This window comes from Phocoena sinus, chromosome 6 (assembly GCF_008692025.1).
Source record: "Phocoena sinus isolate mPhoSin1 chromosome 6, mPhoSin1.pri, whole genome shotgun sequence".
In the NCBI taxonomy this organism is placed as follows: domain Eukaryota; kingdom Metazoa; phylum Chordata; class Mammalia; order Artiodactyla; family Phocoenidae; genus Phocoena; species Phocoena sinus.
The window spans coordinates 22,249,644-22,267,322 of record NC_045768.1 but is presented as its reverse complement, the minus strand read 5'-3'; the positions used below and the strand labels follow the sequence as shown (position 1 = coordinate 22,267,322).

Genomic DNA, 17,679 nt, shown 5'->3' with positions numbered 1-17,679 from the left:
ATTAATCCTTTCAAGCTAAGTGGAGACCCCATGTTAAATCCTAGGCTGCCATTTCCCAACTGGTCAATTACTAAAATAACCTTCTCTTTCTAATTCAGACTGACCTCTCATAATCTTTTACTAAGAATCAATCATTCTTTTTGTAAATCAACATACCTGACAAGTCATTACACCAACATTCCTTTGCCCTGTGTAAACGGCCATACATTATCCTGTTCCTACCATTTCCTCCAGATCAATACTCAGGGGAAAAACAGTGTGTCCTTTTGAAGAAAAACACCTCACCTTTCATTTAGTCTAAGGTGAAATTCTAGGCTGGCCAATATACTGATGACATCTAATAAATGTTATGAAAGAAAACTTACTGTAAGTCAGAAAATATTCCAAGATAACACTCACTGTGACAAAGGAAACTGCAGCAGGGTCCTGGTACTGAACCAAGAGTGTCTCTACTGGGAGCTGTATCTTGGGGCGGCTTTTTATACGCTTATTCAGATGGACCAACAGTTCCATTACCTAAAATACAGGAAGATATAAACTGAAATTATTGATCATATCTTAAAAACGAATTCATTTCTCAGATATTACTTATTTTAATGAATAGTAGCTACTTTGTTCTCTTAAAGGAGGTAAATTTGACATCCCAGAAAGGGAGTATACAATAGTTAAATCGTGTTCCAAAATGTTATCCCCAAGAATCCATGCACCAGATTTGTAGCAGTGAATTTATTTTTACAATGTCCTTTAGTTAATTAAACTTGAGATTCCAGATGGGCCTACACTGAGGCACAGTCTCCCAGAAGACCTGTGAACAAATGATAGCAACACACTATGCTACAGACTGAATGTCTGTGTCTCCCAAAATTCACACTTTAAAGCCCTAAACCCCACTGTGACGGCTTTGGGAGGTAAACAGGTTTGGAGGAGATCGCAAGGGGGGGGCCCACGATGGGATGGGTGCCCTTCTAAGGGGATGAAGGTATCAGAGTTCTTCCTCTCTCTGCCGTCTGAGGATAAAGCAAGAAGACAGCCCTCCATACACCATGAAAAGCTCCCGACGAAGAGCCCGACCATGCTGGCACTCTGATCTCAGACTTCCAGCCTCCAACACTGTGAGAAACAAATGCTGTTTATGTCATCCCGTCTGTGGTATACTGTTATAGCAGCCCAAACTAACTAAAATACAAAGTGAACACTACAGCAAGAGAAATATACAAGGTACTGAGAATTTCAGGAAGAAAAAGTTATCTACTAAGATCAAGGAGGACTTCCGGGAGGAACTGACAGGAAACTAAGTCCCAAAGAGGAGATGAAATTCCAAGCAGAAGATCAGTTATAAGAAGGTATAAGAGGTCTAAAAGAACATGGTGCGCTGCATCTGACTGAAACACAGAGTGGTAAGAGATAAAAGCAGGACCTAGATTACAGAAGGATTTGGGTAAAATGCTGAGAAATTTTTACTTTATTTTGAAGATCATCTGGTTCTACTAAAAAGTTTTAAGTAAGTAATATCAAACTTCCTCTCCTTTAAGTGGGAAAAGACAGAAACAGAGGTCAATAAGTCAACAATACCCATGGGTGGAAAGGAAGCTACAGAGGTTTACATCAAATGACCTAAGCTTACGATGAAAGTGGGATTATCTTGCTAAGAAAGGAGCATTGAGATATAGGATTTTTAGAAAGCCTCACCTAAAGACTCAAGAATTTAAAGTGACTACTCCAGAGGGCCAGGCTTACACTATTCTCCATCACTTCTGAAATTTGAGATCTAGCTTCAAAGCAAGTATTAAGGAGAGCTGTAGGGATGTTCACAGCAACAGCGAAAGTTCAAAGTTATCTACAGCAATCATGAAATAAGTGAATTTTTAAAATAACAACAAATCTAAAAATCAATGTTTATTAAATGAGTGATAAGAATAATCGTAAAATAGCTGACATTTATTGAGCAGTTTCCACGCAGGACAGCTCTTTGCATTCCTTATCTCATCTGATTCTTACAACAACTGGAGAGGTGCTATTTGTCATTCCCATTTTACCCTGTGAGGAAGCAGAGGGTCAGGAAGTGAAGTTAACTTGTCCAGCAACTTACTGAGCCAGCAAGTGGCACAGTCAAGATCTGACTCCAGAATCCATATTTTTAACCTTATCAGACACTGACAGTGGAGCTTAATTCAGCTAAAGTGTCTGTCACTGTGAGACACCCTCGGGAGCCCTCAAACATTACAAAGACCTAGAAACTTGCATTACCACACATACCTCACCCAACCTCCTGCCTGTCCAGACCTGTGATTCAGCTGGATGACGGGGGAAAAAATCAGGAGAAGCCAGGCTAAAGGAAAACAGCCCTCTTCTGATGATCTAAGCTAGGCTGCTTCCTAGAAGGAGCCTATGGAAAATCATTATTGATGGTGGTAGACAATCATGCCCACAATTACATACTTTCTTTTTTATGATAATTTTTAAAATTTTAAGTAGATTAACTACTTAATTTTCTTCTAGCAATATTATCACCTTAAATATTGACTCATTTCCTATATTTGGTTATCCACTGCCTGCAATCCTCTATAAACCCATAAAAATTAAGAAATCCGCTGAACCAGTCCCTCCCCCAGCTAAACTGACAACAGTTAACCTCTGTCAGTAAGCCTACAGAATTACCAGCCTCGGGTATATAGTATTTTGTCCCTATCAGTTCCCCTTATTACTCATTCATTTATATTCATTTACTCATTAGTAAACTTTTTAATTGAAGTATAACATATAGCTGAAGTGCAAAATTGAGAATGTATGGCTTAATAAATTTTCACCAAGTAAACACACCTTTGTAACTACCAGAAGTACAAAGGCCCTGCACCCCACTGACTAACCCCTCTTCCTGACTTCTAACACCATATTTAAATTTATATAAATGGAACAAATAGGATGAACTCATGTGTTTTTCATTCTATATTATATCTGAGATTCATCCATGTTGTTGTTCACTTTCACTGCTCTAGTAGGAAAAAAACAGAATTTATCCATTCTCCTATATCATGATAGATATAAGATTATTTCCAGTTTGGACCATTATGAATAATGCTATAAACATTCTTAGCTATGTCTTCTGGTGCACAGATATACACATTTCTGTTGTATACAAACCCAGGACTGGAAATGCCTGGTCATGAAGTATACATATGATAAGCCTTAGAATATTTCCAGTTTTCCAAAGTAGTTATACTAATTTACACTCCCACCAGCAGTGGTCAGTTTTTAATTTTTACCTATTCTAAGAAGTCAGAATATACAAGGTTCGCTGTAAAAGAGAATTCTACATAACATATCTCATTTTCCTTAAAATAGTGATGTCAGTAGAAGTCTAAAACTTATTTCTCTTGGGAATTCCCTGGCAGTCCAGTGGTTAAGACTCGGCGCTTCCACTGTCACGGGCCAGTGGCCGATCCCTGGTCAGAGAACTAAGATCCCACAAGCCACGCGGGGTAGCCAAAAAATAAATAAATCAAAAATAAAACTTATTTCTCTTTCACCCAATTTATCCACAAATTATCAGCTGCTACTTTACAGGTATCCTGCTTAAGCCTAACAAACATTATGAAACTGACAGTCAGGAGCCCTAAAATTACAGAACTGAAAGTCAATACTAGATTAATCCCTAGTGTCACTGACTACAAAATTTTACATAATGAAATTATTTATATGTAAGCTTTTATTAAAAAATACTCTGCTTTCACATGACAGTCTTATTTTATATGGTAAAAAAAGGTCTCATAATTGTAACTGCATCTAGATTTGTGATCAATATCTACATCCTTTGTTTTATTAACAATTATATAATAACCAAAACTCCCAATTATCATATTGGTTCTATTTGCAAGAGGTATTAGTATGAGTACAGGACTGTACAAATCATGAAAGTCTGACCAGGTAGCTATATTTCAAAGTAAATAAAAGTCTGACCGAGTATCTATACTTCAAAACAAATAAAAGGGAAACACACATCAAGCCTCTACTACCAGGAGTCAAAATAACATGCAGGCAAAATTATGTTCTTGCTTTCAGACATTCTTTTATCCTCAACTTTCATTCACTGACCCCTCATGTACTGAATTCACTTTCACACATAAGCTAAAGAATGAACGTGTTTGCCATCATGTGAAGGCAAAGCCTGGCAGAAATCACTTAGTCTTGGAATTATCTCTCATGTGTAAAGTCGCTTGTTAGTCATGTGACACAAAGCAAGTTATTTAACTTCTCTGAGCCTCAGTTTCTTCCTAGATAAGATGGGAATAACATGAGCACCTATACCCCCCAGAGTTGTTAAATGAGTTGCAATGAACTGAGACAATGTCCACATAGGCATTTAATGCTTTGCACTATTATCATTTTCTGAATCACTTTCCCCCATTTGCAGAAATCAAATGATAACATTTCACAGGCTATTATGAGGATTAAATAGAAGGATATGTCAGAGTCTAGCATACTGCTTGGAATGTAAACAGGTGTCTCAGCTGTTAGATCTCTTTTCCCTTATTCCAGAAGTTTTCAAACTTACTTAACAACAAAACCCCTTTACCAAGAGAAATCTGATATGTAAAAAAAGCAAAGAAAATTAGTATTTTACAATATAAATTAAATATACAAGTTCACAATGATTATATCTCTTTCTTTATTCTATTTTCTTGCTTTTTCAAATTATAATAGAAAAACACATTTATTACAATAAATTAAGTGAAAAATCATAATTATCCCTTTTCCCTAGTCCATTCATAGCCACTCGAAGACACCAGTATTAATACTTCGGTGTTCATCTTCACATCTTTCTCTGTATCCACAAAAACTTCTACAAACATATTTACATCTTTTTTTAAAAAATAGATCTTTATTGGAGTATAATTGCTTCACAATACTGTGTTAGTTTCTGCTGTACAACAAAGTGAATCTGCCACATGCATACATATGTCCCCATATCCCCTCCATCTTAAGCCTCCCTCCCATCCTCCCTATCCCACCCCTCTAGGTCATCGCAAACCACAAGCTGATCTCTCTGTGCTATGCTGCTGATTCCCACTAGCTATATCTTTAGATTTTACTTGTTTACTTTTTACAAAAATGAGCTATATATCATTCACGTGAGCACAGAGTCCGCTTTGTTTCCAGTTAAGAATATATAAGCTTCTTAATTTAGATCTAACTCATTCTTCGTAGTAGTTGCATAATATTCCATGGGATTCAAAGTTGTTTTTAAAAAATCATCTGTACGACTCATCACAGTAAACACATTTTCGTGTATTTCCTTCAAGCTTTTTGTAAAAAGGTTAGAAAAATTCACCAATAGATCAAAGTCAGCATTATTTGGAATATGAGAAGAAAATCAAAGGAAAATTTCTAGGGAACAACCTAGTAAGAAATAATAAGAAATATGGGGATATACGTAAATGTAGAGCTGATTCACTTTGTTATAAAGCAGAAACTAACACACCATTGTAAAGCAATTATACTACAATAAAGATGTTTAAAAAATAGATAAATAAAGGACAACATGAAAAATAAATATAAATGAAAAAAGAAGAAATAAGAAGGTAATTACTATTTCTAGTAAGAAATATAAGGGAAGGGGGAGAAGGAAGAAATCTGAACAAGATAAAATAATTTACTTGATGGTAACTGAGTAAAACATCTTGTTTACTTAGATACAAATTAATGACTGAAATGTTAAGAATGTGGATAGAATTGCTTGATTAATCATTATATTAAAACAGAATATAGGTTATCAAACTCTTAAACAGAAAATGTATGGCGGGAAGAGGAGAGAAGGGAGAAGAGGGAGAGATGGAAAGAATGAGAACAGATCAAGTGATGAGAAAGGTTAATAACTGGAACTGATGTACATGCCCTCAATCCAAACCTCAAAAAAAATGTGACATCTCAATTACATTGATGAAGATATGCAGCTAAAGTAAATAAGGTTAAGATTGCTGGCTGGGGCAAAGATTCCTCAATCTAACTTACACCAAAGGAAAACACTGGCTACAATACTAGTCTTAGATGATAGAGGTATTGGGGAAAGAAATCTTAAATGAGATTTGAAAGATAAGAAAAGTAAGTAATACAATACAAATTACTAAGAAACACAAGATCCTAAACTTGTGCATCAAAACACATCAAGGAGGCGCAAGAGGGAGGGGATATGCAGATATATGTACGCATATAGCTGATTCACTTTGTTATACAGCAGCAACTAACACACCATTGTTAAAGCAATTATACTCCAAGAAAGATGTTAAAAATAAATAAATAAATAAGGACACTTAAAAAAAAAAGACGCATCAAGGTGAAACTATTAAAACTAAAAGGAGGGCTTCCTGGGTGGCGCAGTGGTTGAGAACCTGCCTGCTAATGTAGGGGACACGGGTTCGAGCCCTGGTCTGGGAAGATCCCACATGCCGCAGAGCAACTAGGCCCGTGAGCCACAACTACTGAGCCTGCGCGTCTGGAGCCTGTGCTCCGCAAAAAGAGAGGCCGCGATAGTGAGAGGCCCGCGCACGGCGATGAAGAGCGGCCCCCGCTTGCCGCAACTAGAGAAAGCCCTCGCACAGAAATTATAGACCCAACACAGCAAAAATAAAAATAAATAAATAAATTAATTAAAAAAAAAAAAAAAAAAAACTAAAAGGAAAATCAGAAAAACTACAACAGCGGCAGGAGATTGTAATTCACTATTAATTTACAACAGGACTGGAAGATAGGTTTCTTGAGAAATGAGAGCAGTGTTGAGTGGCCTATCCACACACTGAGCTCCATATTCCACCAATAGGAAATATTTTTTTAATCTTATGAATAGTTTTTATGAACATCAGAAATAATATGCTTTAAAAGACTAGAACATTTGCTCACTGTGGTTTCAAATCAGAATGCAGTAAAACCAGACAAATTTTACACTATTTTAAAACCAAAAACCATGTTCTTATAAACTAATTAGTAGGTCAAAAATAAAATAACCTAATACTGCTCACCAGTGTAACTATGGGGTATAACCAAAATAGTAATCAAAGAGAAATCCGGAAACTGAGGTTATTTTCAGTTCTGTTTTTCTGTTATCTGACCTTAATGAAGTCACTTAATCATTCATTCCAAGCCTCAGCTTCATCTATAAAATGGAAATAACAACTATACCTCACATAATCTTGTGAGTATTTAAGTGATTAGCATTTTTCCTGGCACATAATGACCTTTACCATTACGTACTTTACAAACTGAAATCTTATGTGAGAAAAACATATCAAAGGAAAACAAAAAAAGGAGTAATCTGAATAAAAATAGAAGAAAAATACACTTGAAAAAATTAATATAAAAGCTCTTTTTCCTTTTAAATTGGCCCATTAAAAAAAGCAAACCTTTGGTAGTAACAAAAAAATTAGAAACAAGAATGGAATTTCTCCACTTGAATGGTAACAGAATATTAAGAATAATAGTATGATAGACGTGAATAATATACAACTGAACATATAAAGTAGATGGTTAGAGATGAATGATTTTCTACAGAAGATAAAATACAAGGAAACATAAAACTCCTAAGTAAATAAGTTTTAAAAAAAACCAAAAAACCCTACTGAAAATACTCAGCCGAGAAGCCTAGACTAATGCAAAAACTTCCTTCTATTTACTCTCCTTTTCGCCACCCCATAGCCAGAATGATTATGTCACTACCACCAATACCCTTTCAAATGGCTGCCGCTGGAATCCCCATGCCTGAACTCCTATCACTCTTCCTCTGGTGCACAGGGTGCATCTCTGTGGCCTTGTTCAGCTCCCTGAAGGTTTTATACTCAGTTCCGGCTCAGAATCTCTACACAGGGCCTTCTCTGCCTTTAGTGGTCTCCCCATCTCTATGCCTGGCTACTTCCTACACACCTCCCTTACACCCTATACTTAATTTAAATCAAGTCCCCAAATATATTCTTTCATACAATCCTTTGCCATCTTAGCATTTATTGCCATTTTAACTCTATACTCTTTGCCTTATTGTTTAATACTCATCTCCCCAAGTAGACGTTTCTTTCCTTCACCAACGTATTCCTAACACCTGGCATATAGAAGGTACCCAGTAAATATTTGCCAAATAAATGATGAGACTGATGAAGCTAAATAAGGAAACAGAAACCAACACATGAAGGCCTTTTATACCTAGTTACTCTTAGGGTAAGAAAAGGCCATCGAAGAGTTTTAAACAGGAGAATGACGTGATCAAACACGTTATCTATCTTAGCAAAGCAGTATTAACAATAGGCATGTCAAATACGTGACAAGAATGCCCTATTTCTTCCTGTAAACATAACAGACATTCTTAAAGATACTCTTTCTCCACGGAACTCAAATCAGGCCTCAGAATCCCTCTCAGGGCAGACCTCCGGGAAGGTCACTGCCAATCAATTACAGTGGCTCAAGGACTGAAACCTGATGATAGCTCAAAAACCCAAAGGTCTAGTATAAATACACGAGAAGACAAATGAATTATTTTAAAGGTGAAGCATCCAAATGTTCCATGTAGAACATTAGGTTAAAAAAGAAACTCTTGATGTGACAGTTACCCAGCTTTTACTAACAGTTCTTCAAAAAATTCTAAAACAGGAGCTGTACAACAGTATCTTGCTTTTAAAAACATCTCTTTTGCTTACTTTTAATTAAGGCCATATTCACCGTCAGCCAATGATTAAAGAATATTTTTGACCCATTACCACCTGACTTTCATATTGGACTCAAGGGCATAGATTTTAAATCAGACCTCCATACATTCCAGAATAATTATCTCAATTATGTCATCCAGTACTGATGCCAAGTGTACAGCTGGAACTAAATGCAGCTGTGCTAAGCATACAAAAGGTACTTTTAAATCGTGGAAGCTGGTCCTAGACTTACTGTCCATTTTGAAAAGCCTAATTGGGATCATGAAGCTAGATTTCAATAATGGGAACAGAAAACTCACTTCATAAAATACATCCATTTATTCACTATTTAATTCCCCCAACTGTCCCAGCATGCTTACCTTTTTACGTACTCCTTCTTGGGTGCTGGACAGCTTGAGCAAAACAGGAGGAAGGAATTTAGATATAATATTCTGTAATTGTTCATCTGTTTCAGCATGGCCAAGTCGTAAAAAGACTCGTTCAAGCTGGTCTACAATATAAAAAGAGAAAAGGATAACTTAGCACATCAAACAGAACTAAGACTAATCACTTTTATAGCTTAATCCTTTTTTCTATACTGCAGATCCTTCAGCCAGAACTTTAACCATAGCTAGCCCTGTATGCAGATGATTTTGACACAGCAATGAAACAACACTAAAAAGGTTTACTAGCTAATTATACTGTCTTACAACTGTTCTGGTCATTTAACCTCTAGAAGAGAGGAAAACAAAGACAAGAACAACAAATTTCTCTCCTATTTACAAGGTTATTCAGTTTTTCTAAAGGATGTGGATACCAGAAAAGATACAAAAGTTTTGAAGAAATCGTCTAGACCTAGCTAGCAGAGCCATGCAGGAGAACTTTAATCAGATACCAGGGATAATATTTTATCTTTGGTGAAACCATCTTACTGATGAAATTTCTTCAAAGACAGAATCACTGCCCATTACTGCTGGAATTAGCCAACCAGAATGTGAGAGACAAATTTCCACAAAGAAAGCCACTGAGAAACACATTAACACCAAAGGGATGCTCTCAGCAAAACCCAGGCAACTACAGAACAAGCAACTAACACACTCAGAGCTTCTGTCTCTTCAATCAATACATTGCAGGGGAGGGGAGAGTACTGAGGTGAAAGGGGAACCTACCAAGGGCAAATGACTGGATACTTGATTTTTTTTAATTATTGTTAATTTTTTAGGTGTTACAATGGTATTGTGGTTATGTTTGTTTTTTAGAGGTTCTTACAAAAATTATCCGTAAGTGATTAGGGAGCATTCTAAGGCACTGGAAACGTCCTACATCTCAACCTGATTACACAGCTATATACATTTATAAAAATTCACAAGCTCTATCCTTTCATACTTTCTACTGTATCTATTATACCTTAATTTTAAAATTTAAAAATAAAAAACAAATTTATTTAAAGGAGTCCTTTTTTTCAGAGATAAAGACTAAAATATCTACAGGTGAAATAACAGTTACTTAGATTTACATCAAATAATCAGGGGTGTACTGGAAATCTGCTGAGAGTAAATTTCAGACGTTCTCACACACAAAAAAAGGCAACTGTGAGAAAAAGACATCTTAATCAGCTTGACTGAAGTAATCATTTCATTATGTATATGTGTATCAAATTATCACATTGTACACCTTAAACATATATAATTATTTCAGAAACTAAAAATAAAGTCATGGCCTCATTCAGGTCCTCATTTTAAAATAATTAAATAATTGGGGGTGCTGGGGTGAGAAATGGGGAGGGGCCATATAAGTGAAACCAAGATTGGTTACTAGCTGATAACTGTTCGAGCTATGTGACAGATACTTAGAATTTGTACTTCTGCATATGCTGGAAATTTCCATAATAATTTTTTACAGGAAGAGATATATAGATATAGATACATAGATATAGATATGTGTCTCCAGAGGGAACCTAGAAGCAGTCAAAACCTGGCACAACCTAGTAGCAACAAGCACACCCAGCACCCGGATCTTGGGTTTTTAAACACCCTTCTCCAGTAAAAGGAGCCAGACTCTTGGGGAAATGGCTGATTCTAGGGCTGGGGCAGGGAAAAAACAAGATGAACCTGAAGCATCCTGTAGGGCCAGAAAGGAAACAGGGCCTGATAAGTCAAAGGGATGCAGGAACCACCCTGAAAGAGCTCCATTATGGCCAAGGCTGGAATAAATTTGAGGAACAAAATAAATAACATAGTACTGTATTCTAACCCAAAGTATAAAATAAATTTACATGACTCCATGATAAAAATAAATGACTGAAGGATTAAATGCACTGGGGAAGAGACAAGTCTTTCTTACAGAATTCCAAATAATTATGTAGATACCTCCCCCTACAGGAGGTAGAGCTTAATTTGTGCCTCTACCCACCCCTTGAGGGTAGACTAGATTTAGTGACTTGCTTCCAAAGAACAGAAGAGGGAAAGAGGAAAATGTTAACTTTATTTACAGTGGTGAAACCTGATAAACACTGTTTTAACCAAGCGATGCCATGTGGTATCAGGATCACTAACACGACAAGAGAGGCATTTCAACTCTGTGGTATTCCTTCCAAAAACTCATAACCCTCATCTACTCATGAGTAAAACAAAAAACCAACAGAAACACCAAGTTAAAATACATTCTACAGGCTACCTGGCCAGGATTGCTCAAGACTTTCAAGATTGTGAAGAAAAAAAAAAAAGAAAGACTAAGAAACTGTCACAGACTAGAGGAGTCTGGGGAGACAGGACATCTAAATGCAGTGTGGTGCCCTGGACTGGATCCCAGAACAGAAAGAGGACATTAACGGAAAAACTGATGAAATCCAAATAAAGTCTTGAGTTTAGCTTTTAAAATTAATACTAAGGGAAGGAAGGGAGGAAAGGCAGGCAGGCTGACTGAGATTAGCAGACCAAATGCTTCTATTTGCTAATAGTTGAATGCTACTATAAAAGGAGCTCCTAGGAACAGTGGATTCAATCACCAACATCCATGGAAGTTACAGGTAAGGAGTCTCTGCCCCAGCGCCTTATAGATCTTAGGCAGTGGAAACTGCCTACAGATTTTAGCTACAGAAACTTAGAAGAACCATTCTGCGGAAGAAGGCCGAAAGTTAAATTCTTCATAACAAACTGACCTGCAAAATCTGTGCCCAAGGCTTAAAAAAAAAAAACCAAGTGATATCTGGTCCTTTTCATTTTTCATACAACCATTTGGGTGCTTCCTATGTATCCCCAGCATAGCACCTAACACTTTCTACTCTCCCTCACTAGAAAGGAAAAGATAACATCCTCAACGCAGTAAAACTGTTTATGATGGGAATGTGGGAATGGAAAGAAAGGGCACCAGACATCACACGGGGGTCCTTGTCAAACAGGTCAAGCATACCCAAGGAAGAGGCAAAGGAAGAGGATCAATGTAACACTGCTGCGTCATTCTGACAAACATCTATACTTTAAATAAACAATCATCAAACATGTTCAAACTTTATGAAAAGAAATGTAAATACAAGTGCAGATATAATCAACCACTAACTTTTTCAGCCTACCAAAGTTAGCAAAATATGGGCAAAGATTTAGCAACAGTATGGTGCCTGAATCCTGCTGTTAACGGCACTGAAGGGTGAACCCTGTGCCTTTACCCTCAACCCTGGAAACTGAGCCCCGTGAAAGTGACAATCCAAATTAGGCCTTTGCCCCCAAACGTGTCTATTCAGAAACAAGAAGGGATGTAACCAAAAGTTCTGAAAATTCAAAAGGAATCTAAAACTCAAGTTCACCTTTCACAAGGACTCAGTGTTTAGTTGTAGGAACTGAGATCCTCCAGGTCATCACCAAAGTATCTGAGGTATGACAAACATTACTTTAGAGTCAGGGGCAAGTTCTACCCTCTCCACAATTTTGATATTATTCCTCTTATTCAAACTCATATTGAGTTAATTTCACTTACAAGAAAATTAAAGACATCACTATAACCTCAGATAGTCACTGTTAAATGTGGGGAATATATTCTGAACTATTTTTTCCTATTCATACACTAACATTATTTTAACCTAAAAACTGGAATATGACACATACTATTTTACAATTTGCCTTTTTTTTCCTTTTAGTTAACACATTATCTAAAACCCTTGGAGCAATAGATGTCTCAGGACTTTTCAGATTTTTGAATTAAAATAAAGTGTATATGCTGTGTATTTCAAATAACCCTATCCACCCTGTGTGTTCTAGGGCAGTTCCTATAATTAAATACATTCAGATTACTGCAATAAGACATATGGATGCTCACACTAAGTGGGATAGTCAAAGATTTTCAAGAACCTCATATCCATTCAGGTCAGGTTTTAATACCCAAAGAATTACACTAAAAAAAAAAAGTGTGGATATGTATAAAATCATAAATATCTTTGCATAGCACTAAATAAAGATCTAATTGATAAAACTATGCCTACAGAAGTAGTATGATTTATTTAACTATTTGTGCTATTACCAGATTTACAGTACCACAAACGATGCTCCAAAGAACATCCTTAGATATGGGGATATATGTATATGTATATGTATAGCTGATTCACTTTGTTATACAGCAGAAATTAACACACCACTGTAAAACAACTATACTCCAATAAAGATGTTAAAAAGAAAAGATGTTAAAAAAATAAAATAAAGAACATCCTTATCCATGTGTATCTGTGCACTTGTATGCGTTTCTGTCAGCTAAAACCCTAGAAATGAAACTGCTGAGTCAAAGGGTAGGAGTGTCAAGTTTAAGAGATTTTGGAAAAATGTCCTTCAAAAAGGCTGTGCTCATTTATACCACCAGCAGTATATGTAAGTACCAATTTCCCTATACTCACTCCTACAATGAGTAATCAATCTTACAAAGATTGTAAGTAATCAACCTTAGCTGACTATGATAAATTTTTAAAAATCTCACTGTTGTTTTATATCTTTTATTACTATGGCAAAGTTTGTTTATTTATTTATTTATGGCTGTGTTGGGTCTTCGTTGCTGTGCGCAGGCTTTCTCTAGTTGCAGCGAGCGAGGGCTACTCTTCATTGCAGTGCACGGGCTTCTCACTGCGGCGGTTTCTCTTGTTGCAGAGCACAGACTCTAGGGCGCGTGGGCTTCAGTAGTTGTGGCACTTGGGCTCAGTAGTTGTAGCTCGCGGGCTCTAGAGCACAGGCTCAGTAGTTGTAGTGCATGGGCTTAGCTACTCCGTGGCATGTGGGATCTTCCCGGACTAGGGCTTGAACTCGTGTCACCTGCATTGGCAGGTGGATTCTTAACCACTGCACCACCAGGAAAGTCCCTTATTGGTCATTTGAAATATATTCTTCAGCAAATTACTTTATTCTTTTGAGTTGCTGACTTCTAAAAGCTTTTACACAATATTGAAAAAACTACCCCCTGTTCTTTCATACATTAAAATACTTTTTTCCTAGTATGCCTTGTGACTCTACAGCACATTCTTTCTTTTCATATTTAAGTTTTTTAAACATAAATTTACCATTCCTTTGTTTTATGGTTTCTGAGTTTCTAGTCATGCTTAGAAATGCCTTTTTAACTCTAAGATTATAAAAAATATTATATTCTGCAGAGAAGAGTTAACACAGCGGGCCTGAGACTGCTATCCTTACAAGGCTTTGTTTGCCAAGGCTGGTCCTTGTCTGCCATCTGGAGACTTGCATTTCAGGAGGGTTCCCACAGTTCCCAGAACTGATGAGAGTTACTCGCTGTGCCTGAACTGTTTGTGCAAACAATATGCTTTATGCTCAACCGTGCTTTCCTCCTGAGAATCTAGAATTCTAGTACGTGTTAGGCAGAAGGTGCCAACGTTAGGCAGAAGGTGCCAACGTGACCAGCACCAAATAAAAACCCTTGGTAATGAGTCTCTAAAGAATATCCCCGGTAGACAACATTTCACATGTGTTGTCAAAACTCATTGCTGAAGGAATTACGCATGTCCCATGAGCCTCAGCTGGGAGAGGACTCTCGGCAGCTTGCACCTGGTTTCCTCCAGACTCCACCACATGTGCCTTTTCCCTTTGCTCATTTTGTTTTTTATCCTTTTACGGTAATAAATGTTAGCCATGAGTACAGATATGTGCAGAGTCCTGTGAATCCTCCTAGCAAGTCATGGAACCTGGGGGTGGTCCTGGAAACCCTGACATACATATTTATCTATGTTTTCTTCTAGCTCTTATGATTTTCCTTTCTGTATTCAAGTCTTTAATCCCACTGGAGTTTTTTTGGCACATGAGGGATATAAGAAACCTAGTCTTTTGTGGGTTTTTTAAATCTTTTTCATTGTGAAATAAAACATTTAGAAAAATGCATACAAAACGTAAGTGTAGCTTAATGAGTTATTATAAACACCTATGTAACTATTGCCCAAGTCAAGAAAAAAAAATTTATTATGAAACTTGTACAAAGAAAGGTTTCTACTCCACTTGGAGTTGGAGAGGACTGAAAGACTGTTGAATATAAAAAAGCACAGTGAGTTTTAAAGTCACGGAGGTAATTACAGCCAAGCAAGAACTAGAATAGGGTCTTCTGACCTTCAGTCTAAAAACCCTTACCTACCCATGCAACTGTCTACAACGTTGACCCTGTATTTTATATGATACTATCCCTGTATACTGCACCTTTTACAGGGAGCCCTGTTTGAGAGAATCACCAAAAGGTCATAAGAATTTGCCTCATTCAAGTGGTATTTATGACAACAGGAAAATGTACAAATTCAAAGGTCAGAAAACACCACCAGAGAAAGCTCACTACTATGAATAAGAAGCTAAGACCAAACATGTCAAACTAAATTTACCCTTCTTCCTTCTCCCTGCTCTGCTCCATCAAGGCCCAGCACCCTGCTATCTTCACCCTGTGAAGCACTAATTCCCCTATCTAGATCACACATTCACTCACACACTCATTCAAGTATGTACTGAAGCCCTACTGTGTGCCAGAGCTTGGTGGTCATGGGTATAGAGTAGAGAAGGAAGAGGCAAGGCTGGTGTCCAGGTTTAGCACACGTGTATGGTAACTGCAGTAGAAAGAAAACAACAGAAGGCCTGAGATAGACTGCTCAAGACAAGAGCATTTAAGGATGGAGGAAGGAGAGTCTGAAAAAGGGAAGGATAGGCAACAGACAAAAATAGGAAGAAAACTGAGTATGGAGTCATAACAACTCAGGAAAGAAAAAAATGAACTAGTCAGGAAGAACTGGAAAAAGTTCGTTTGCCCATTTAAAAAAAAAAAAACCTAAAAAATCCTTGAAGGTAAATTAATGACACAAGTGTAAGAAGCAAGATTTTAAAGCTTTTAAAAGAAAAATGAGAAGGGAAAATCAAAACTCAAGCACAAGGCATTAAAGACTAACAGGTTAAGATTTTAAAATATCATAAAACACACCATAAAGTAAAAGAATAAGCTATAAATAGCTACAATGCTTTTAAATGAAAAGAAATTGAGTACAAAATATACTTTTAAAATTCCTACAAATCAAGAAAAAGCAAACTAATCCAAAGATTTTAAATGGACAAAGAATATAAGCAGGCAATTCACAGATGAGAGTCATATATTTAATAACACATAAAATGATGCTCAATCACACTGATCAGGAACACGTAAAATTAACACAATAATGAGATACAATTTTGCACCCTACACATTAGAAAAACTCTTCAAATGTTGGCAAAGACTGGAAACCAACCAAGAGGAACTCAGGCTCACCACTGACGGGGTGTACACTGATACAATCTCTGAGGAACAAAGCTCTAGTTCAGTAGCCTCTAGTGAGGTTCAAGAGACACATCCCCTTCAACCCAGCACTCCTGCTCCAGGGGAACATACTCTAGAGCAGTGCCCAGCTGCAAAGTAGCGCAGCTGCAAACTGTTTGTCACCAGCCCTCTAAGAGAAAAGGAACACTTCTTGCTTCACTGAGAAAGTCTTACCAGGATAAGAAACATTAAATAAATTAACAGTGAGAGTTGATTTACATTCTGCCACAAGTTCCCTATTTGCAAGACATAATTCCCCAGTCCTCAGACCACACTTTTTTGTGTATCACTGTCCTGGAGAAAAACTCCCAGGGCAAGACAAGCACAAGGACACTGTAAGAAACTGTTCATAGCCACGGGGTCAGTAAATGCAAAAAAAGGAAACAATCTAAATGTCAGTCAACAGGAAAATGGATAAAGAAAATGTGGCAGGGTCATAAAACAATGAAAATAAGCAAGAGTCACATGTCACATGGACCAACATGACAATATCTTAAAAACTAAGATCAAACAGAGAAAGCAAGTTGCAGGATATGTACATTATGGTTCCACTTATGTCAAGGTTTTAAATGCAATATATACATTGCTTATGATATGTACAGCACAGGAATGACAACCCTTGGTCAAGGAGATAAAAGAGAAGAAAAAATGAAGGGGAGAGGAGAGGAAAAAAAAAGAAAGAAAAGGAAAATTTGTAAGGGGTAGCACAGGGGTTTTGAATTGTATCAGTAATGTTTATGCCTTTATAAAATAAAAGACCTGGAGCTTCCCTGGTGGCGCAGTGGTTAAGAATCTGCCTGCCAATGCAGGGGACATGGGTTCAATCCCTGGTCTGGGAAGATCCCACATGCTGCAGAGCAACTAAGCCCGTGCGCCACAACTACTGAGCGTGTGCTCTAGAGCCCACAGACCACCACTACTGATCCCACATGCCACAATTACTGAAGCCCGTGCACCTAGAGCCCATGTTCCACACCAAAAGAAGCCACTGCAGTGAGAAGCCCGTGCACCGCAACGAAGAGTAGCCCCTACTTGCTGTAACTAGAGAAAGCCTGCATGCAGCAATGAAGACCCAACGCAGCCAAAAAATAAATAATTAAAATTAAAAAATTTTAAGTTAAAAAATAATAATAATAGCTAAATAAATAAAAGACCCGAAGCTAATAGCAAAAAATGTACAGATTTGACAAATATGAGTGGGACATACCTAAGT

General features: G+C 37.2%; 1 protein-coding gene across 6 annotated transcripts in view; it reads right to left on the bottom strand.

Annotated features, from left to right (window-relative positions):
- ECPAS (Ecm29 proteasome adaptor and scaffold) overlaps positions 1 to 17,679 on the bottom strand; it is a 101,180-nt gene that overhangs the window by 65,347 nt on the left and 18,154 nt on the right. For all 6 annotated transcript variants that reach the window (XM_032634219.1, XM_032634220.1, XM_032634221.1 and 3 more), the window contains 2 exons: positions 9,044 to 9,174; positions 400 to 516 (listed from right to left, as the gene is read on the bottom strand). In XM_032634219.1, the coding sequence (XP_032490110.1) occupies positions 400 to 516; positions 9,044 to 9,174 (248 nt within the window). The remainder of the gene's footprint in view (positions 1 to 399; positions 517 to 9,043; positions 9,175 to 17,679) is intronic.